Raw genomic sequence first — 22932 nt, forward strand, 5'->3', positions numbered from 1 at the left:
CAAAACCAAACTTTTTCATTCTCATATTGTCCTTTATTTATCGAGGAAAATCATTTAATTTACATAGCATACAGAAAAAACCATTATGAGTAACACACCAGTTCCAACTGAATATGATGACACAAGAATTTGTGGATATGATCCATTAGTCCCACCAAATTTATTACAACACGAAATAAAGGCTACTTCACAATCTTTGGATGTGGTAATAAGGGGACGTTTTGAAGCATCACAAATATTAAAAGGTAATGATGATAGATGTCTAGTTATAGTTGGACCATGTTCTATTCATGATACAAAAGCTGCATTAGAATATGCTCATAGATTAAAAGAATTAAATGAAGAATTAAAAGGAGATTTATGTATAATAATGAGAGCTTATTTGGAAAAACCAAGAACTACAGTTGGATGGAAAGGTTTAATTAATGATCCAGATGTAGATAATTCATTTGATATAAATAGAGGATTAAGAATTTCTCGTCAATTATATGCTGATTTAACTAAAGAAGCAGGATTACCAATTGGTTCAGAAATGTTGGATACAATTTCACCACAATATTTTTCAGATTTCTTAAGTTTTGGTGCAATTGGTGCTAGAACAACTGAATCTCAATTACATAGAGAACTAGCTTCTGGTTTAAGCTTCCCAATTGGATTCAAGAATGGTACAGATGGTGGTTTAGCAGTTGCATTAGATGCTGTACAAGCTTCTTCAAAAGGTCATCATTTTATGGGAGTTACAAAGAATGGTATGGCAGCCATTACTACTACTTTAGGTAACGATACATGTTTTATAATATTAAGAGGTGGTAAAAAAATCACAAACTATGACGCCGAATCAGTTAAAGCAGCAAAAGAAGCCATAAGTAAATCAACAGATCCAAGTATTAAATTAATGGTTGATTGTTCACATGATAATGCACAAAAAGATTTCAGAAATCAACCAAAAGTTTTAGATTCAGTTGCTGAACAAATAAGTCAAGGTGAAGATGCTTTAATTGGTGTTATGATTGAAAGTCATTTGAATGAAGGTAAACAAAAAATGCCACCAGCTGGTGCAAGTAAAGAAGTTTTACAATATGGTGTTTCAATTACTGATGGTTGTGTTGGGTGGGATACTACAGTCGATATGTTGAGAAAATTAAGTAAAGCTGTACAAACTAGAAGAAGTTTAAAAAACAAAAAATAGGGTATTTAAAAGGTGTATATAAAATAATTTATTAGATATTTCATGTTAATAATTATCTCGTAAACCTACCTATTATACTAATAAACTCTCCAGCACTGTTAATCACATATTATAATTGGCATATTTTAATCATTTATTTCATTCCAAGATGGTATTGTCTTTCTGATTCTAAAGTTTTGCTCCTCCACTACCAAACTTGTCGAGCTTTGATTCATTGCTCTTAAAAGATTGACCAATTTATGATTTACTTGTTCATACCCATGATGACGACGGAATGGATTTCGAGATATTTTTTTCTTAGATAACTTATGACCAATTCCGTACCAGTCACTTTTAAAAAGTTCATAAGCGTTGTTGTATTCAGCATTCCTCAAATCCTTAAAATACTTTTCTTCTTCTTCTTTGGACGAATCGATTAGCTTTGGAGAATTTCCGATATAGATTACAGCACTTACTGAATATCCTAATGCTTGATGTAAATGAAGTTTCAAGAATCTGTCTCTTTTGAATTCAAATCCAACAATTGTAACCATTTCGGGATAAACACCATGTACTTCATAAAATCTACAAAACAGATAGATGACATTTTCAAATGAGTCAGTTGCATAATTTTCAGTTGTACATTTTAAGTAATCGACCTTCTCATTATATAATTCTTGATATAATTTAAAATAGGAGAAAGCTTCAGAAATTGGACCTGCCTCAATCTTGGTTTCTCCACCACTGAATATCAAATAAGCATTAGGATTTTTCTCAAGTTCAGCATGTGCTCTCTCTATATGTTCAATGAAACATAAATGATCATTGCCTTGAATTTGAAAATTAGCTAAATGCCATGAATTTCTTTGTTTTGGATCTCCACGTTTATATATCCCATGACATGGGACTAGAATCAAATGGTTCGGCGTCTTTGAATTAGATATATTTCTGTCATGTGAATTGATAGTCATAAATTCTAAAATGAGCCAACAAGTCTAGTCCTGTTGCAAAACTAAATCGCACAAGCTTTTGTGCGTTGATTTTGGATTTTTTTAAAATTCATTTATACGAGAAATGGAATTTCGATAGTAAAAGAACAGGCAAAGTAGATTCTTGAGAGAGATCGATAATACAAAAGTAGCTAAACAAATCTATTGTCTATTTGTCGGTCCATTCTAAATTCAACTAATCTACTGTAAAATATTTTGATGCAAATAATGATAACATTGAACCAAAGCTTTCCAATGACAGAAAGCAGCTATCACAACAAAAATGTGGAAAATTTGATGAGAATGGCCGAAAATATCAAATTTACCAGCCACTGGGTTATCTAATAACAGTTGTTCGTCTTCTTCAACATGTGTAGTTCTTTCTGGAAATCTAATGGCATATAACACAGCTCCTAAAATATAAAAAAATCCTTCTAAAATTAACCAGATGATACCACATCTTTGCTTTGTTGTTTCAAATCCAAACTCATAAACTCCCGTTGCTACGGGTAAAACTCCTGAAAGTCCAAATAGTATAAACATTGTTGATCTATATGGTCTATAATAATTTTTTGAAAATTCAGGATGTAATGTGAATATTGTACAAACTGTTCCAAAAAACAATGTTAATCCAACAAAAAACCATTTTTGAATAGGCAAATCATAGTATGCAAATAAAATGATTGAAATAAGGGAACAAGTAATTAATATAACGATTCCAAAGTAATCCAACTGATTCCCGAATTTACTTACTTTATGCGAATGAGATTTCAAACAATGAAATACTGAAGACATAAACATACAAAACGTACATGCTAATCCGAATTGTAAGAAATTCAATTTTTCCCAAATTCCAAGATAATTTTCATATTGAGTCAATTGAAAATTTATATAATATAAAATGATCCAAAATGATATACTCGAAGGTATAAGATGTGAATAAATATTAACTGTTTCATTATGTAAATAACCTAAAGATTTAAAACTTTCCAAATATGAAGATGTACCTTTAACATAACCAGATTTTATATAATGATTATCTTGCTGCCATTCATCTAATTCATGATAATATGCTAATCTCCTAACTAAAGGGTTTTTTGAATTTGAAGATTGAATGTTTGATTTTGAAGTATCCTTCTCTTTCCTCTGTCTAATATTTGATCCCGACATGAAGACCTAAAAAGATGAAAGAGAAGTAGTTTCTCCATTTTTGTAAATCATTTAACAATAAATTGATTATAAAAATGTTGGGGTCGTAAGATTCATAAATTAATAATTTTGTGTAACGTTTTTTGGTAATGGAGATCTGATTTTAGATCCGAAATTTGTAAAGAGTATGTATGAAAAGAGCTGATGCATTTATGAAATCTCTATAATCTATTTGAAAGAGGGAACTATGCTTTCACAAATTGCTGAATACTTTTTTAATTTTTCACCAATATTTACTAATCCTTTTTCCAAAGGTTCAGATCTTTTGAATCTATCAATTCTTTTATCAAATATATCGCCGGTATAAAAGATTTTCCATTGTGATTCCGGAGAGCTCATACAACCACAACATCTTTCAAAATACCATTTGTTTACTGGGTTATTTTTTCTCGATCTCCATATCAATTCTGTAGGATGAGATTGTAGAATGATTTTAAAAATAATATCGGCTAATCCAGGTAATCCTTGATTTCTTTTAGCTATAGCAAATTTGTCCAAATAGGCAATCTTATCTCCCTCACTCTCCTCCCAAGTCAAAATTGCTGCCCCGTCATAGTCACCTACTAATATAAAAGTCGCCAAATTTTTATTTATTCTTTTGAAATAATCATCAACTTGTAATGTTTTACCAAAAGAATCATTCAAAAGACTGACCAATTTTTCCTTTTCAACCAAACCATTTTCAAATAAATAGTCCATTGAAAATTCTTTATTAAAATCACTATGATTGAACACTTGAACATTAACACCTTTTTTTATGATAGTGGTTGAGACTTTAGGCGTTCGTTTATTTGCACTGGGTAAAGACGAAGATATTATTGACCTGTCTGTGAGTACATTATATATAATTGGATTTAATTGATCATTATTTATGGACAATATTTCTGGAGTTGTTATTATACCTGTTGTTTCATCGTTACCCGACTTCTCCATTATAAAAGTCAAAATTGAATTCATACTATTTAAATTCTCAACATGCAAATCCCGATCTTTTGGACCAATGTGGCCAATATATAGTTCTGATAAAATTTCTGAATATTCTTGTGATAAATTTATAAACACATGACTCGTCTGATTTCTTTCAATTGAAGGTATACCTCCTATTGGATCTATCAATACTATTTTCTCTATCGAAAGTAAATTTGTTGTCCTTTGTTCAATTAGTGCTTCACATAATGAATATAATAACTTGTCACACCTCAAAAATTCTTGTTTGGTACTGCCTGTGTTATAAACAATTGGTTGGATTATTGGTATGACACCTTGATACAATGGAATCAAAATCAGTTCCAAACTATTTATGGTAGGATTGCCTTGAGTAGTAGTAAACAAACTTCTTAAAATAGTAGCTTTCAAATCACCTTGTTCTTCTGGTTTTCCCAAAATGTTCAACATCTTACTGGCTTGATCAATCATGTACAATTCATTTTGTCGGAATGAGTCCTCTGGTAAATGATCATAATCTAATAATATTATCGGTGAAATCCCTAGTGTAATTAGTCGTTTAAAAGTCTCAGCTATTCCTTTCCATTGCGTCGTAGTAATACTAGGAAATTTTATTTTAAATATAGCTAATCTCAAAGGTATTTTAGTTAACTTTGTTTCATCTTCATTATAAATATTAGTGAATGGATTTTTTTGATTCAAAAACCTATTAATAAATAGTTCCCTTTGATTGTCTCTTTGACTCAAAGGATCATCATTCTTAGTTTTAGTGAACTTTATGTTTGCAAAATCAAACTGATTTTGATATTTGGTCAAATAATTTCTAGCTTCTCTCTTCGTCGTTGTCGATTTCAAAATTGATAGAATTAGATTTCTTTTAGCATCTGTTATAGCTTTATGAGTATCTATATTTGAAATGAATTGTCTGTTCAATGGTTGTATTTTGCTCATAGAATAGATTTAACCCATAGATTGATTCGATCTAAATTTTAAGAGAATTTTAGCGCGGTATTAATCTTTTTATTGGTACCTAGATACAGAATATAATTTTAACTACGAAATAAAAGTTTACTTTAATCTTCATCATCGGAATTTTCCTCTATATTACCGCTTTCCTTATGTTTTAAGACTGTATCATGTAGTTGCCTTAGTTTGTTCATCACGGGTAATACAAATGGTCTTATCTCATTAATTTCCATCAAAGATAAACCACTCAATTGTATATTTGATTCATTTAATTCTTTCAAACCTTTTCTAGATTTGATTAATCTTACTTCTCTCAAATCTTGTAATATTGATCGTATATCGTGACTCGAATCTTGCAAATCATCTGGGGCTTTGCTTAATAAAATTTTAGACATTTCTAACCAGTTCCATGGTATATCACTAAATTGTGTTGGTTTCTTTATTTCTTCTTCATATTTTTCTTTCAAATATATCACATTTAACCATTTTGGAGGTACTATATTACATTTATCTTGATTTTTTAAAATTAAAGCGACCCATAGTGGAACTTTTTCTCTTCTCATAGCTCGTAGGTTCGGTATTCTTGTCTATTAAAATATAGTTAGTACATAAATCAGCCATAATGTCTTTGTTCAATCAAAACATACACCTATCAAGTCAATTTTTTTCATGGAATATCTCGGTAGAATAGTGATTAACTCATTTTCAGCTAGAAAACTAATCTCCGTAGGCGTTAGGTTGCCTTGCAAGTTAGTGGGCAATACCATTTTGAATCTGGATAAAACTTGTCTATAAATCTCGAAAAAAAAAAAACGCGTCCGTATACAAACGCATGTTTGAAGAAAAAAATTATTTTGCAACCATTAGTCCACTAAGACTTAATACTACTTACGAGAGATTCATAAAAAGTAGATTTATTAAATTAAATTTATCTTTTACTTCCTTTACCATATTTTAATTTAAAAGTAGAAGTTCTACCAGCTGTATTATTCTTCTTTCTCTTTGCTGCTCTTGGACCATCTCCTTCTTTAGCATTAGGATCGAACGATCTCTTTTTCTTTTTATCTTGCTTTCTAGATGGTTCAATCAAAATCTTATCCGCATTGGCATAGTCAATAGTAGATTCATCTCCTGTTTCCAACTCCTTCTTGTGCCTGTTCTTGTTATTTTTTCGAAGCGTTATTAATTCGTCAGGATTAATGTCCCTGTCTTTGCTGAATAAAACTTGTTGGCCAGTCTTAGGTTTTATTTTGTCTTCCTCTATTTGAGCTAGACTAGCTGCGTCCACTTCAGGTTCAATTTCTTGATCTTCCGTATCCACTTCCAAATCTAGTACTTCCTCAGGTATGATTGTGGTTTGCCTCAATGAGCAAAGTTTTTCCCAAGCTTTGACCGAACGCTCTTGACTAACACTACCAAAGTCATGTTGTTTCACATGGTCTCCATTATATTCATAAGTCCAGACTTGAGGTTGTAATGTGCCATGTTGTAATATAGCTGAATTTACTTTCATTAAAGTCTTGTCGCCTATTGAAGTATTCGCATCATTCAATAAGTACTCAAACGCATCGTTCACCAAGTCAATATCAATTAAGTGAGTCTTGGTTTGATCAGATACTTGATTGTTATATTTATCCACTATTGCCCAATCGTTTTGTTCACTTTCTTTTAAAGTTTGATTTATTAATTTTGCAATTTCTTTAGCATTTAATCTAACTGCTTCAGAAACGTAAGCAGGCGCATTCAAAATCTTGTTCACATCAACAGGTCCTTCGATTGTAGCTAAAGTTACCAAAAGTTGATTTGGCATAATAAATCGTACGGATTCGTCTTTTTGCCTCGCAACTACATCCCTCCAGTTGTACAATACCTCAACTATCGGCTTTTTGAAAAATGGTACATTATATTGATACATGATTGAACCCCAGGGTTCTTTTGGATTTGATGCCATTATTGGACATGAAACATTATTTGTAAATTTATTTGAAAATGGTCTAAATTTCGTGTACTCGAATCTTCTCTTAGCAACCTGTCTTGAATCATATAACACTTGCTTTAACTTATCGGCATCTATTAATTTATTACGAAGTTGATCAAATATGTATAACAAAAAATGAGTGTCGGATCTAGCATATGCCATCATTGCCTTTGGTAAAGGTCGTATTCTCCAATCCGCTAATTGATACTTTTTAGATGTTCTAAAATGTGCAAATGTGTCTAATAAGTATTGCAAGGAAAATTTAGAAAACCCTAATTGTCTTGATGCATGATAAGTATCAAATAATGAGACAACGTATAATCCTAAATCCCTTTGTAGCCATATTATATCCATAAATGCACCATGAAAGACTTTTATTATTGCTGGATTAGCAAATACCTCATTTAATCTAGTAAGATCGTCTCTCAATGCTATGGTGTCGATAATCCAATCTTTTTCCCTATTTGAAATTTGCATTAAACATACAATACCGTAATAAGATCGATAGTCATGATGTTCAAGATCAACAGCTATTGCTTGCAGTTGTAGTAATTCATCAATCATTTTATTTAATTCTTCAATAGTTCCAACCCAAATCGCCTCTGTGGAAGACCAATCTTTTGGTGGAATAGGTTCTGATTTTTGTAACACTTCATTCGGATATGGTTGATTATCTATTTCGTATTCATAAGGGTGGGCATAGTATGGTGGATCAATCAACTCTATTGATTCTTCAAATACTGGCTTAGGGTTGACAATTTTACTCACAGTATCCCAAGATTGTAATGCATGAGGTTTTGATGAAAGTTTAGGTTTGAATGGATTTTCTTCGGAGTTATCTACTGGAACTTTGAACTTTAGTTGTGGTTTGGATATAATATGGTTTAATTCTTTAGATACCAGGTCATTTCCACCATCCTCTAGATATTGTTTTGTTTCTTCATGATTTTTGTTCAAACTTTTATTTAATTGATCAAATGTAAAATCTATTTTTTCAAAAATCGAATCAATAATATTTCCAACTGGCTTCCAAGAAGCTTCACTTGTGATATTTTCTTTACCAAATTTGATCTGTTCCACATCATTAGAATTCAGGGATGTTGCTCTTAGCAAATCATTGCTTATGGATAGAAGTCTGTCAGCTCCTTGATCTATTTCCTCACCTAAGTTTGAATCCACTGATTTATAAAAATTAACATCTTGAGCAGCCAAGGCAGAAGCCGCTCTTATTGTTGGCACGAGTTTTGACAATATATTCTTGAGTGCATCTAGATCGTTTATTGACATTATTCTTATTAAAACCTGAAACAAGTGCAGTTGTTTGACACTGAAGATTTTTGATTACAATATTCGGTTTTTATTTTAAATCAATTCGTGACACAAAACTAGGATCTCTCATCTCATACATCTAATCATTTGATCTTTTGTATATCATAAGTAATAGTCCCTTCTTTCTAACTATATCTTATTTTTATTACCACAACCACAATGTTTACCTGTAATACTTGTAATTTACAATTTCCGGAATCAAATGATCAAAGAACACATATGAAATCAGAATGGCATCGATATAATTTAAAAAGGAAAGTTGCGCAATTACCACCAATAAATGAAGAATTATTTAATAGTAAAGTTACCAGACTACAGACTCCAGACGATGGTGAGAAAGTTAAACAGATAACGAAGAAAGAGCAAAGAAGGAAAGAGAAAGAAGCAATTTTGGAAAAGAAAAAGGCGATTTTAGAACAAGCAAAGAGAGCAATGATGGCTGAAAGAAGGGCAAATCAAGCCTCTGGAGAGGCGTTGGAAGATGAAAAATTTACGGAGACAATCGATGACTCCGAAGAAGCTCCTGAACAAAAGAAAGAAACAGAAAATGTAGACCTAACTCAAGAAGCGGAAGAAGAAATACAATTGGAACAAAAACTTGCAAATAAACTAGACATACCACCAACTACGTGTCTTTTCGCTCATCCAAAATACCATCATGAATTTCAAACAGTTGATGAGAATGTAGATCATATGTTTAAACAACACGGTTTATATATCCCGGAACCAAACTATCTTATTGATAAAACAGGGTTAATAGAATATTTGGCTGAAAAAATTGGGTTTGGCTTTTGCATAGCTTGTAATTACCAAGGAAGAAATGCAGAAGCTGCAAGGGAACATATGCAAACTAAAAGACACATGAGAATACCGTACGAATCTGAAGATGAAAAATTGGAAATATCAAAGTTTTATGATTTTTCTTCAACTTATGATGATGATGATAAGAAGATAATTGTTGATGGGGCAGACGAAGCTGAAGAAAGTGAAGGAGATTGGGAAGATGTGAGCGATGAAAATGAAGAGTCTGATTCTGATGAGGAATTACTGGCTGCAGACCAAGATGCTATTTACCAAAATGGTAATGAACTAATACTCCCATCTGGTGCAGTTGTTGGTCATAGATCAAATCGAAGATATTATAGACAAAACTTAGCTCCCGAAAGAATTTTATCTGAAGGTCAAGGAACTGTTATTGCTGCTGAAACCAGACATATGTTGACATTACAAGATAGAAAAGAGTTAGCGGAAAAGAAAAGAAAATGGAGAAGTGAAAAAAAACGAGAGGATGTTAATGATAGAAGAGCTGCTAAATTTATCAATAATCAACCACATTTTAGAGATCAATTGTTGCAATAGTTTGTGTATAGTTTTGATTTTAATAAATTAATCGTCTAATCTGAATTCTAAAAAAGTAGTAAAGAAGAAGATAGTATTAAATCAATGAAGAAATTGACAAATAGTATCCAGCTACCGAAGAATAGTAGTTTAGGTGAAAACACTGTCCAAATAAATAAATGAAATCTTAAGTTTATACATGATCCAATTAGGTTGATTGATGAGACTGAATAAAAAAATAATAGGATGAAGGATTTGACTAGTAATATTGAATATTTTAATGTTGAGAAATTGACTAAATTGGTTTTATCGGGACCTTTGAAAAAAATAAAACTTGGTTCGAAAATCAATTGTAATGATGATAAAGACCAAAATATTGGACCTGCAAAGTTGGAAACAAATGTGAGAACTCCCACTATAAAGACGTCATATGTTTCAATACCATTATAAGCATTAGATAGGTCAACAGTTGCTATTGAATTTGTGTTTCCCATGGAAAAAAATGTCAAGTTCTGCAAACAAAGTGTAATGAATGTAATTGATAAAACATAGTTGTCTATAGATGAAGATTTGTTGTGACATAATTTAGATAGTGTAAATTTTGCAACCATTAAAACCAAAAAAATTGGGATATTTGCATGTCTAGTTTGATTTATTAAAAAGATTGTGAAAATGTTTGTAAAATCAGTTATAGTGCCAAACTTTATGCCCTTGATTCTTCCGATAAGGAGTCTAGCGACTACTAAAAATAGTAGCAAATAGGAACTTATTTTTGACAATTGTATGCTTATCGTTTGCAATTCAAATTTTAAATCAGGATGATTAATATTGATGTTATAACTTTGAAAAATCCAAAATAATAACCATTTGAATGATCTTGGAATTTGATTTGTGTCTATAAAATATTGTACAACTTTGAACAGGAATGATAAAGAACTTGTGACAAAGATAAGAATGAATGATATTAATGAGCCAAGGTCGAGCCGGCTTGTTGAGACCGAATTCGTTGTAAGCCCGGCTGTGTGAATCATACTTCCTTGAAACACTATAGCCAACGTGAATACAATATAAGTCAATGCTATCAATATCCAAAGAATATCATCACCGTCATTGCATAAATAAGATGCTATGTTGGATTGGGTGAACCATTTTTGACCACTATTATTCCATGATTTTAAGAGTCTTATGCAAGAGAACAATAAACAAAAATTAATTAAATTCATTTTATTGTCCAATACTTTGAAAAAGCTAAACCCAAAATATATCAAAATCAAACATGTAGCAAAATACCAAATTTGATGTTCTTCTTCAATTAAGGAAGATCCATGAAAATGAATTGAGTAAATGAAAACAAATATTAGAAAAATTATGACGAAACTTTGCTTAACGTTTGACAGGGTGAAAAAATACAAATTAAAAATTGAAATGATTGCAATAGTAGAAATTAAAATCACGATCGCTGATAGGTAAATATCATCGTAATTATAATTCGTTGCCGATGAAGCCATTTTTAATTGAACTTCTTGTAAAAAACAGTAGTACTCGTCCAATAAACCGTGTCCAGATTTTAACTTTTCCCATTCTCTCGAAAGTTGTCCCTCATTTCCATACTTCGCGTCATACAATTTCATCATTTGAATACAATTTTCCAACATAATTTTAATTTGTAAATTTTCAGGCCAAAGTTCAATTACTTCTCTTGTAATTACTCCTAGTGAATTCTTCGGAATTGGAAAATTTAATAAGCTTGCCAAAGAAGGTACCAAATCAATTTGAAATACTGAATTGTAGTATTTATAATCTGAATTTTTTGGCAAGGGAGCAATAGGATTTTGTTTATTAAATTTAGGAGATATTATTGTTAATGCAGCTGAAGTTTCACCAGCAGATGATCCCCCATGATTACCTACTTCGTTCATTCCATGATCTCCCATTAAAATCAATAAAGTCTCTTGATTTTCATTTGTAAAATTATAAAGTCGTCTCAAGATATTATCCATCTCAATTTGCTTGGATTTCATATATACTGAATAGGGACCACTTTTGTGACCTATGTGGTCTAAACCTAAGTAATGTAAAATTAGACCGTCCCATGCCTTACTGTTCAATTGATGATCCAAATGACGGGTAACATTATTATCTACTTCGGTAAAGTCACTAACAAAAAAGGAGTTTGTTCCTTCAAATTCACTAAACTCGTTAGGAAATAATTTTAACCATGTATCGTCTCCAAAAAAATTTATTGTTTTATTCAAATTTTTGTATTGCTTTATCCAAGAGTCCTGGGCATGTAATCCCTGTGTGTTATCATAATCATCAGCAACATTCAATATCGCATCTAAGAAACTAGGGGTCTCTCCACTACTTATCCCTTTCAATCTCGGTAAAGTTACAGTTGGTGGATTTGAAAATGCAGTGAATGGTATAGCATGACCTTCATTGATTAATTGATGTAAGAATTTGAAATTAGAGTCTTCCCCAAAACAAAAATCCGATCTCATTGCATCCACTACCATTAATATAATTTTCTCGAATTGTGGTTGTTTTCTTTCGTTCAAAAATGGTGATTGATTTTCATCTTGTAAAAAAGTACCTAATCCAGGAAGAACAACTTTTGAAGGAAAAAACCCTTTTAAAAATAGTATAAATCCTAGAAGGTTAGCAGTTAATAGTGACAAATATATGAACCATTTCAACGCAAGTGATCTTAGCATGTGAATTGAGTAATTGAGCTCACTATACTTTGGAATAAATTCAAACTCTGATCTGAAAAATAAATAAAAAACCTAAAACACGTTTGGCGCGTAATTCATAAAGACTATAATTAAATAAAGACAGTGTTGGTAACGCATACAACTGATAAACAAGTGTAATCAAAAATAGATCGAAGTTGACGTGTCACTTCTAGGCTCATATAGATTTCCATTGCTATCAATAGCTGATATGAAATATTTAATTTCATTCAATCTGTTTTTCAACCGATATTTGAAAATTTGATGTTTTAGAGAATAAATTTGAATTGGGTCCTGCACCGTTATTGAAAAGTTAAAGCATTCAATTACTAAATATCAATACATCCCACCTTCAACGCCTCATATCAACTAAAACACACCTCATATTTTTATTCTAAAAAAAGGACATGTGAAAAAAAAATTATATACTTTTAAATTTGGTTTACACTCGAAGTTTGAAATCATATTAACCAATAGCAACAGGCTCCCCTTTCTTCAATCGATCAATAGCTTGAGAATCTAAACTACCCGTGGTACCACAAATATTACATTTCAATCTTTTTGAATAATAAAATGGAATTAAAGGTATGAAAAAAATAGTTATAGCATTGATTGTTCTTACTGCAAATGCACTTTGATTATGGCAATGACCACAATAACATGCAATATTACCTACATCTTTTAACGGTTTATTGAACTCTTGAACTAAAGATATGTTAGTATTTCATGTGCTAAGGTTTTTTGTCTGTCAAAATTGTGAACGGTGGCATAAGTCAAATACAATTCGTTCGTTACTCGAATTGGGTCTTCCAAAAATGCTTCATCAACTTGAAATTGATGGTACAAATTCATGAATATTCTTTTAAACGTCTGATTTATTATACACTCCAAATTACGATGTTATTCCCAAGACTTAGTAACTCATGAACAATTTCAGTACGAAGTTTCAAATTACGTACATCCAATTAAAAAGAAACAAAAGTCCATGTTTAATAAATTGATATAACTTTAAACTGGTGTAAATGCTTGTATTCCTCGAGATAGTCTAAATTAGTCTAATTTTAGATTTTGATCTTCTATGAAACGATGAATGTTATGTGTGTGAAAGCAATTGATTTTTAAATCGATGCTGGTTACTCAATTGAATTCTTAGTTGGATAGTATTTGGTATTGCCGTCTTATTCAATTGATACAAGATTTGTTATTATAATAATATCAATTTTTATTTTTTCTTTTTTGCTGAATTTTGTACCCATAAGCAAGATTAAACTAATCTGTCTACGTAATAAAATTATTTAATTGATATGGTTGCTAAGTAATCATCATAAGAACACATAAGATCATTGTAACATAATTTTAACTCCGTCAATCATAAAGGAGAGCTTGAGTGTCTACTCGATTAGTCTTATGGTCGTTATCAAGTTTACGATCCTTATAAGCTAACACAATTTCATTGAAACAAGACACAAAATCGTTCATATATTATTCTTTGATTTTACTACGCCATCTTCAATCTTTTCATGAACCTCAACGCGGCTGAATTATAAATTGTTGAAGTTGGTAAAAGATCACAAGAGTATATTCATTATCAAGAAGGGAGATTAACGGGACTCAAGTTGAAGGTATGACACTCACGTATGCCATCGACGGTAATGTGATTGATAAAAAATCTTATCAAGTATTTGAAGTTTCTGAGTTTTAGTTCTCCACATATTTAGTTGTAAAATCGTGATTGTAGATGTTTCTTCCATACTAACCACTCTGTGATAACCGATTAAAGCTGTTTTAGTAATATTTCTTGTATCAATAATTTGAAATGTGCTTTAGTTAGTTCAATTTGAATTTTAAATCAAACAAAATAAAATCCGAAGTTCATAATTGTAACAAATTTAAAATTTCTGTGTCTTCAGTTATACTATCACTTAACTTCTTGCAATTTTTTTTTCAAAACAACAAACTGATTACCTTCACTTCATTTTACAACATTTCTGATACTCAGGATAATCATCATCAAATTTTGTGTATAAAGAAGTATACTGTTACTTGTTGCTAATTATTTATTTTGGAATTTTAGTATAGCACGGCAAGTATAACTTTGCAAGACCATCGGATCCAATGAAATTTTCACATTCATTACAGTTTAATGCTGTTCCAGAATGGTCTTCAAAATATATAGCATATACTACATTGAAGAAATTAATATATTCATTACAAAGGGATAATTTAAGAAGGAAGCATTTATCAGGTGATGATGGAAATTTTGATTTGGAGGAGAATTCTCATTTAATAGATAATACTTACTCAAGTATAGGACAATTAAATGATATTGATTCAAGTAGTCCTCAAATAGTGTTTGAAGCTGCCTTAAATGCGGAATTGAAAAAAATAGATACTTTTTTCAAACATCAAGAAGAATTTATTTTTAAAAGTATTGATGAATTAGTATTTGATATTGAAGTATTTGAAAAGGAAATTGATAGTTCATTACTTGCTATGAAAGGTAATACTAGATATAAGCCAAGAAGAGTTAAAAGTAGTCGAAGATTTTCAGAAACTTCTGGTGAACAATATATTACAAATACTACCGATCCTGACACAGAATTTACCCAAGCGGAAAATGATTTTGATGATGATGACGAAGATGATGAAGGGGCACAGGAGGAACATTACGTAGAAGGATTAGAAAGAGGATACTCTCCAGTTGAATCTAGGGGAAGACAAGTGAAAAGAATGGGATCAGCACCAAATATTCATCATGATGATTTAGACGGAAATGGATTAACTCAAACCAGATCAATTGATGAATATCTCAAATCTACCAAATCTCCTCGTCTATGGAATGAATTGTCAAATGTAACCACTTCAGATAGTAGAGTACCCCCACAATTGGTTTTGTTGAGTGAAAGTAGAATTATACTAAGGAAAAGAACAATAGGATTATTTACAACATTATCAGAATTAAAATCATATATCGAATTGAATTATACAGGTTTCAAAAAAGCTTTGAAAAAATTTGATAAATCTTTAAACACAAATATAAAAGATCAATATTTAGATACCCTACCTTCAAAATCATATATTTTTAAAAATTCAACAATGCAGAAAGTTAATGATAGATTAGATGCATTAATCAAAATATATGCATTGATATGTAATCATGGAGATGATTTAGAAACAGCAAAGTCAGAATTATCAATTCATTTGAGAGAACATGTTGTTTGGGAAAGAAATACAGTATGGAGAGATATGATTGGATTAGAAAGAAAATCTCATGCAGCAAATTCAAAACTAATCGATCAAAGAGAAAGAATTAATAATGATGACAAAGAAGCAGATTTAAAATCAAGTGGGAACAAAGTAATAAGTTTTAATGTTTCAATAAGTAATCCAACACTTTTGAAATTGATTTGTATCATAACAATAACTGTGCTATTGTTGTTCTTCTCGCCATTTAAAGACAAACCTCAAAGAAACTGTTTTGCAATGTTAATATGCGCTTCATTGTTGTGGGCTACTGAAGCAATACCGTTATTCGTCACGTCATTGTTATTGCCATTATTAATAGTCATTTTTAATATCATCAAAAATGATGATGGTTCAGTCATGGATTCAGTGAATGCATCCAAATATATTTTAAGTCAAATGTGGAATTCTGTGATTTTGTTATTATTAGGTGGTTTCACTTTGGCTGCAGCTTTGTCAAAGTATCATATAGCAAAGCTAATATCCACTTGGATTTTATCAAAAGCTGGTACTAATCCATCAGTTGTCTTATTAACAATTATGGGAGTAGCATTATTTTCGTCAGCATTTTTATCAAACGTGGCTGCGCCTGTAATGTGTTTGAGTTTAATTACACCATTGATTCGTACTTTGCCTAAAGGTTCGCAATTCATCAAAGCATTAATTTTAGGGATTGCATTAGCATCGAATGTTGGAGGAATGGCAAGTCCCATTGCTTCACCTCAAAATATGATTGCAATCGGAAGTATGGAACCTCAACCCTCATGGGGTCAATGGTTTGTTATTGCTGTACCCGTTTGTATATTATCCTTATTATTAATCTGGATATTCTTATTAATTACATTTAATTGTAATGCTAAAAACACTCATTTAGTACCAATAAGAACAATTGATGATAAATTTACCAGCATTCAATGGTTTATTGTTACTGTGTCATTAGGAACGATATTATTATGGTGTATTGCTTCAAAGATTACATTTGTATTTGGCGAAATGGGTATAATTTCATTGATTCCAATTATTTTATTTTTTGGTTCAGGTTTATTAACAACTGAAGACTTTAATAATTATCCTTGGAATATTGTGGTTTTAGCTATGGGAGGTACAGCGCTAGGTAAAGCAGTTGCATCAAGTGGATTGTTGACTACCATTGCAGTTGAAATTCAAAGACAAGTTGAAGATTTCTCATTATTTGGGGTTACATTAACTTTTGGTTTATTAATCTTAATTATGGCTACGTTTGTAAGTCATACAGTAGCAGCATTAATTATAATACCGTTGGTTCAAGAGATTGGTAATAATATGCCTGAACCTCATCCAAGATTATTAATTATGGCAAGTGCATTATTATGTTCAGCTGCTATGGGTTTACCTACATCTGGCTTTCCGAACGTTACTGCCATTTGTATGACTGATGAATTTGGTAAACCATATTTGACAGTAGGTACATTTATTACAAGAGGTGTTCCGAGTTCATTTATAGCATATGCTATGATTGTAACGATTGGATATGCAACTATGAGAATCATCAATTTTTAGACCATTTTTGCAAACTGGATTTTTAAAGAATTTTGTATTGTACATAATAAATAAACATTCTGTTAGATCTTTCAAATGTACAAAGCTAGTAATATCGTTATCTCAACTCTTTCAAATTACTTTATGAACGTGAGTTCTAGCATTGTGTCATACCACCAATCAATCAATGCAATATTAGCGATTAGTGACAAATGAGACAATGTATCGTAAATGGTTGCACGATAATTATAAACAATTTGTCCTTTTGGTTGACTTATGTTTTATATTTGGGCCAAAATCAATCGCATGATTATCAATTTATCAGTAGGGTTTTTAAGTACCTGATAGAACTATATTTATCGAATGAAGTGTTGATGATATAAGCTCCAAATAAGAACCGAATTCGTTTAGATTAACCGACTTAATTTTTTTTTTTGTTGAATTGCTTCTATTAAATAATAATATGTCAAATTACTTACTAATAAAATTTCTTATCTTGTTCAAGTCAAATATTATTAACCATTTCAAGCTAGTTCGAAGTACAATTAGAGAATAATAATAGACCCAATTGAATATTGTAAGTAACTTTCGAATTCACAAAAATCGAAATAGACTTTGTTGTTCTCAAGTTTATATTATATGGACCTTGCTATAAATCAGATCAAAAATTTAATAAAGAATCAAGATTTAAACTCAATTTCATCTCAATCATCTTACTCGTCTCAACAAAGAATAATCCAAAAGGTTCCTTCGAAAGTTTTCATTCCTGAGTCATTGATTAAATTTTGGTGTAACAAATCATCCAAACAAAAGCTGTGTCTTTTATTACAAATAGTCTTAGTATCAGTTGCATTCTACATTTGTCTTCCTTCAATTCCATTATTTCAATCAAATCAAAGAAAAATGTTTTCCAAACGTCCTGATAAACATACAACTGGGTTGATTAATTTAAGAAATGATTGTTTTGCAAATTCTTCATTACAAGCATATTCATCCTTACCTTCCTTAACGGATTATTTGAATAAATTTATTGTGAGTTATCGTCAATTGTCTGAATTTATAAATACACATAAATTGGATGTAGATGCATTAACTAAATTAAGAATGGAACATAATAAATCTTTACAAAATTCAAAATTCAAATCTTCGAATGCAAAATTCACTATTCCTTTACATATAGCTTTAGCGCAAATGGTGAAAAAACTACAAGAAACTCAAATGACAACAAAGACGATTTCTGTTTGGACTTTCTTGCATGAATTGGAAAATATCTTCCAAGCTAAAATATCAAGAAGTCAACATGATGCTCATGAATTGACTCAATTAATAAATGAAACTTTAGAGAATGAAAACTTGAAATTAAAAAGCTTTCATAAATTTATCACGTTGAATCTACATCATATAATGCCAAAGGGAAACCAACCAAATCCTCAAGATTATACACAACTAGAACGAATTTCGATTCCTGAATTCCCTTTTGATGGATTAATTTTGGGTCAAATGACCTGTTTGAAATGTCATGGTGTTTCGAAACCTACTTTCACACCTTTTGTTATGTTGACATTGCCAGCTCCGATGAAACCGCAAGCCAACTTGGAGAGTTTGTTAGAAGACAATGAAAGTGAAACAATTGAGGGGTATCAATGTCTCAAATGTAGGATTGACAAAATAGTTGCAAATGAACTTTTAATTCAACCTACGAGGAAATTTCATTCTCTCGAGGAAGAACAGTTTATTCATCAAATTTTTGACTTGCATAATAATCCGCATTTATGTATAAACGAGGATATACCTGAACCATTGGAAAATTATATTAAAAATTACAACGTTAATGGCATTGATATTTCAAAAGTAACTTCAACTGTTTCCAAAAAATCTCATATTTTGAAACCACCAAAGATTTTTGGTATCCATTTATCAAGATCAGCATTTGATGGTCAAACTGTTTCAAGAAATTCTTGTCGAGTGACTTTTAAAGATAACATGAGTTTGTCAATTGGTAAAGAGTATCATGATAGATTAAAAAATTTTCAAACCATAGTTCAAGACGATGAAGAAAAATTGATAAAACAATTAAGTTCAAAAGTATTGACTACTGATGAAAATGATATGGAAGACGAAGATGTACAGAGGGGTGATTATTTGGAAAAAGGAGAACCTGATGAAGATTTGGATGAAGACAACGACGAAGCAACAGATGATAATGAGACTATACATAATGGAACAACTGAGGAGGAGGATGAAGATGATGATGACGATGATGAAGTAGACGATGATCTTTCATCACGAACAAGTATTGAATCGACTCCACAAACTATCACGACTTCAACAACAATTAGACCACCAAATAGTGCATCATCGGAAGTCGAAAATCCAACTATCAATAAAGCCCCAATAAACGACCAACAAACAGAAAATTTGAGGGAACATTTTAAGAAGTTCAAATTTAACGAAAATGACATTTATAAATATAGATTGAAAGCTATTATTAGACACATGGGATCACATACTCAAGGACATTATGAATGTTATAAGCATAAACCATTATACGTGAAAAACAAAGACGGTAATATTTTTAAGTTGTCCCCAGAGATCATGGACTTGTCCGGAGAGGTTCATTACGATGTTTCACCCGTGGATGAAGATACGTCTGAGAAGAAAAATTCAAGATTTTCAATACGTTCAGGGAGTAACGCATCTGCCTCTGACGATGATGGGATACGTCATAGATTTTCTTCAATGATTGGAAGAAGACCATCAGTTATACAAGCCAACCCCAGAAATGTCGAAGAGATCATTCAGTCTGGTTTACAAACTCCAGCTGAGATTTTAGTTGATGATCCAATGAAAAACAATTTTGATAACGCTTTTGCCAAAGCTAATTTTAAGTCATCATTCCAAGATCATCCACAAGAATCATCTATTGAGAACGGTATAAGTACTAATGGATCTCAAGCTTCTACTAAACAACCTGAAAAAAAGGTTAAAATGAAAAAGATTCAATCTCTTATATCGAATCCGTATTGGAGGATCAGTGATGGTAATATCAATGAAGTTTCAAGAAATGCTGTTCTAGCGGAGGAAACCACGGTGTATATGTTATATTACGAAAGAGTTGATAGAAAACAAATTAAAAGATCACATAGAAATTGAAAACGATAACGAAACTAGCATTAAATTAAGTAGACTTTACATTTAGATTAATTAAATTTTATTTAGAGAATCAAGGTTGTAGTATTCGCAAAAAATAGCACCGAAACTTAAGTCTCTGATAAGTACTCTGCATACATAAGAATTCGATATGTTATTTATTCGCGTTTGTGATTTTATTTAAATCAAATGGAAATACTTTCAACTTTTGATTTACAATAACATGGTATGACTTTGAAGATAATCATCCCGTCTACAACAATTGATGTCAAAAACGATATAGATAAATTAGAGAATTTGCCAATTAGACAAATAGTATATCATGATGAAATTTTACAAGGATACATAATAAATTATAAAGACAATGACTCCAAACTGAAAAAAACTACGGTTTATCTGTGCATACTACCTCAAAATTCAGATTTCACAACAGAGTTAGTAAGTCAAGAGAACACTAGCGTCCACAAATACACATTTGACGAAAATCAGGTAGTATTTGAAAACAATGAAATTTTAGTATGGCTTTTCAAATTTCCAATATTACACCAAAGAAAGAAAATAGCACAACCGAACTTGTATATAGCATGTCAATTGGAAGAATCGACTGAACCTCAAGTGGTAGATATAACAAGGGCCGAAGATTCCATGGACTTACCAAATTTTATGCCAGTTTTCAATGATTTAATGGTGTATTCTGATGTCTCAATCAATGAACAACCAAATCAGAATAGTTTGGATACGACTATAAAGAAAAAAGCGGAAGATGAAAAAGAAAGAGTGAAAGAAGAAATTGCAGTCATCAACTTGCCAATAATTACGTCATTAGTGATCAAATTGAAGACAACGAAACCAGCTGGTCGGAATGCGATTCTTTTAGCAGCATTAAATATTGAATGCTCTGATGATCTACTTCATTTTTTGACGAAGGAAAAGTCAATCGATAATACCTTGCATGACATATATTTTGAAATAACGGAATTAAATTTGATTTTTGAAAACTCATTAATTCAACCAACTACTCAAGTTGTTCCTACAAAAATAAGAATAATGGATTCATTAAATGTTATTTACAGGCTAGTTTCCAACGCATTGCCAAATAAATCCAGCTCAAAGCCCATTTTTATTAAAATGTCATTTAAGGTGCAAAAAGTGGTCAATGGAGAATTGAAAAGTATCAGTAACCTAATTGAAACTGAGTGGAACCCATTCATAGATTTTGGATTAATTGCTCCACCAATCAACAATGCTTTGAAGACAAATAACAATGTATCTCAAGTACAATCTCAAGTCGGTGCTCTACCGAATGGAACAAATATTAGACAAAAAGCATTATTGAATAACATATACAAATTGAGGAGTCCGAATTCTTCAACCCACAGTGCAAATAGTCTAACGCTATCATCTTCATCTTCGACCAACAATAGGAAATCAAGCTCAGGGATGCCCAGAATAGCGTCCTCAGTTACTGTCAACTTGGCTACGAATGTCAACTCATCATTAGCAGGTTTGAAATTGACATTTATTGGTAAACTAGACATTCAAGTGAATCAGGTAACAAACTGGAAGATTCAAGCTGTCAATAATTCACCAAATAGATTGAATTTATCATTGTTAGTTCAAAATGCTATAAATTTCAACCCAATCTATAGTACAAATACAACTTCTACAAACAATATTTCATCTTCAAATCTACTAACAATGAATCAAAATAGTAAAAGCACCTCGAATAATGATGTTATAATACAAAATAAAAATCGATCGTATTCATTATACAATTCATTGAAAGCGAATTATGAAGAGGAAGGAGTAATAATTTTGAATAATGATGTTAGGATTGGACCATTGGAACCTCAAACAGTTTTCGAAACAAATATACAATTGATAGGAAATAGAAAGGGTATTTTCAATTTAGACGGGATAAAGATATTTGATATCAATACTGGTGACGGTATAGATTTTGGAAAATTGATAGAAGTTTTTGTAGTCTAGTTTGAATTCGTGTAAAATTTAAAAGTACTTTGACTCCGGTCGTCTTTTTGAACAGATAAATAAAGTTTAATCTCATGTGCATCTTAAGTGGTTTTCTATTTTCGAAACTTTAAATTAAAGCCGTTTGATCAATTGGAAAATTGATGCAAAAAATAATTTTAAATGTAAGAAGTCAAAATCTTCTTCGTTCGGTTTAACTTTAGTGGAATGGGAACTTTTCATTGTGGTGTTGTACGGAATTATCAATGTCTAAATTAAGTAACTCAGATTTATGTATCTTGTTGTATTCTGAAACTATTTTTCAAAACCTAAAATTATTATATTATTCATAAATAATATGTGTCAACAAAAGTTTGAAGATAGCTTTTTCAATTTATG

General features: G+C 31.1%; 11 protein-coding genes across 11 annotated transcripts; 5 read left to right on the forward strand and 6 right to left on the reverse strand. All coding sequences in view use genetic code 12, as the record gives it.

Annotated features, from left to right (window-relative positions):
* Positions 1 to 85: 85 nt before the first annotated feature.
* Positions 86 to 1189, forward strand: ARO4 (3-deoxy-7-phosphoheptulonate synthase; the record flags this gene model as incomplete). Its single annotated transcript, XM_051760881.1, has 1 exon — positions 86 to 1189. The coding sequence occupies one exon, from the start codon at positions 86 to 88 to the stop codon at positions 1187 to 1189; it is 1104 nt and encodes a 367-aa protein (XP_051616540.1).
* Positions 1190 to 1314: 125 nt separating this feature from the next.
* KGF55_000596 (uncharacterized protein) lies at positions 1315 to 2139 on the reverse strand (the record flags this gene model as incomplete). Its single annotated transcript, XM_051760882.1, has 1 exon — positions 1315 to 2139. The coding sequence occupies one exon, from the start codon at positions 2137 to 2139 to the stop codon at positions 1315 to 1317; it is 825 nt and encodes a 274-aa protein (XP_051616541.1).
* A 219-nt stretch (positions 2140 to 2358) lies between these two features.
* Positions 2359 to 3327, reverse strand: KGF55_000597 (PAQR-type receptor; the record flags this gene model as incomplete). Its single annotated transcript, XM_051760885.1, has 2 exons — positions 2359 to 2765; positions 2961 to 3327. The coding sequence occupies 2 exons, from the start codon at positions 3325 to 3327 to the stop codon at positions 2359 to 2361; spliced, it is 774 nt and encodes a 257-aa protein (XP_051616542.1).
* Positions 3328 to 3534: 207 nt separating this feature from the next.
* ARG2 (acetyl-CoA:L-glutamate N-acetyltransferase) lies at positions 3535 to 5262 on the reverse strand (the record flags this gene model as incomplete). Its single annotated transcript, XM_051760886.1, has 1 exon — positions 3535 to 5262. One exon carries the CDS (start codon positions 5260 to 5262, stop codon positions 3535 to 3537), a length of 1728 nt encoding a protein of 575 aa, XP_051616543.1.
* A 122-nt stretch (positions 5263 to 5384) lies between these two features.
* Positions 5385 to 5948, reverse strand: PSF2 (DNA replication protein; the record flags this gene model as incomplete). Its single annotated transcript, XM_051760887.1, has 2 exons — positions 5385 to 5864; positions 5925 to 5948. 2 exons carry the CDS (start codon positions 5946 to 5948, stop codon positions 5385 to 5387), a joined length of 504 nt encoding a protein of 167 aa, XP_051616544.1.
* A 257-nt stretch (positions 5949 to 6205) lies between these two features.
* On the reverse strand, positions 6206 to 8542 carry RRP6 (exosome nuclease subunit; the record flags this gene model as incomplete). The annotated part of the gene is made up of 1 exon (XM_051760888.1): positions 6206 to 8542. One exon carries the CDS (start codon positions 8540 to 8542, stop codon positions 6206 to 6208), a length of 2337 nt encoding a protein of 778 aa, XP_051616545.1.
* Positions 8543 to 8743: 201 nt separating this feature from the next.
* REI1 (Rei1p) lies at positions 8744 to 9943 on the forward strand (the record flags this gene model as incomplete). Its single annotated transcript, XM_051760889.1, has 1 exon — positions 8744 to 9943. One exon carries the CDS (start codon positions 8744 to 8746, stop codon positions 9941 to 9943), a length of 1200 nt encoding a protein of 399 aa, XP_051616546.1.
* A 35-nt stretch (positions 9944 to 9978) lies between these two features.
* On the reverse strand, positions 9979 to 13506 carry GPI7 (mannose-ethanolamine phosphotransferase; the record flags this gene model as incomplete). Its single annotated transcript, XM_051760890.1, has 4 exons — positions 9979 to 9990; positions 10183 to 10817; positions 10956 to 12688; positions 13436 to 13506. 4 exons carry the CDS (start codon positions 13504 to 13506, stop codon positions 9979 to 9981), a joined length of 2451 nt encoding a protein of 816 aa, XP_051616547.1.
* A 1263-nt stretch (positions 13507 to 14769) lies between these two features.
* PHO91 (Pho91p) lies at positions 14770 to 17436 on the forward strand (the record flags this gene model as incomplete). Its single annotated transcript, XM_051760891.1, has 1 exon — positions 14770 to 17436. One exon carries the CDS (start codon positions 14770 to 14772, stop codon positions 17434 to 17436), a length of 2667 nt encoding a protein of 888 aa, XP_051616548.1.
* Positions 17437 to 18054: 618 nt separating this feature from the next.
* KGF55_000604 (putative ubiquitin-specific protease) lies at positions 18055 to 20568 on the forward strand (the record flags this gene model as incomplete). The annotated part of the gene is made up of 1 exon (XM_051760892.1): positions 18055 to 20568. One exon carries the CDS (start codon positions 18055 to 18057, stop codon positions 20566 to 20568), a length of 2514 nt encoding a protein of 837 aa, XP_051616549.1.
* A 225-nt stretch (positions 20569 to 20793) lies between these two features.
* KGF55_000605 (uncharacterized protein) lies at positions 20794 to 22554 on the forward strand (the record flags this gene model as incomplete). Its single annotated transcript, XM_051760893.1, has 1 exon — positions 20794 to 22554. One exon carries the CDS (start codon positions 20794 to 20796, stop codon positions 22552 to 22554), a length of 1761 nt encoding a protein of 586 aa, XP_051616550.1.
* Positions 22555 to 22932: the final 378 nt, after the last annotated feature.

Source organism: Candida pseudojiufengensis (assembly GCF_024610245.1).
Source record: "Candida pseudojiufengensis strain CBS 10847 chromosome Unknown scaffold3, whole genome shotgun sequence".
NCBI lineage: Eukaryota > Fungi > Ascomycota > Pichiomycetes > Serinales > Debaryomycetaceae > Lodderomyces > Lodderomyces pseudojiufengensis.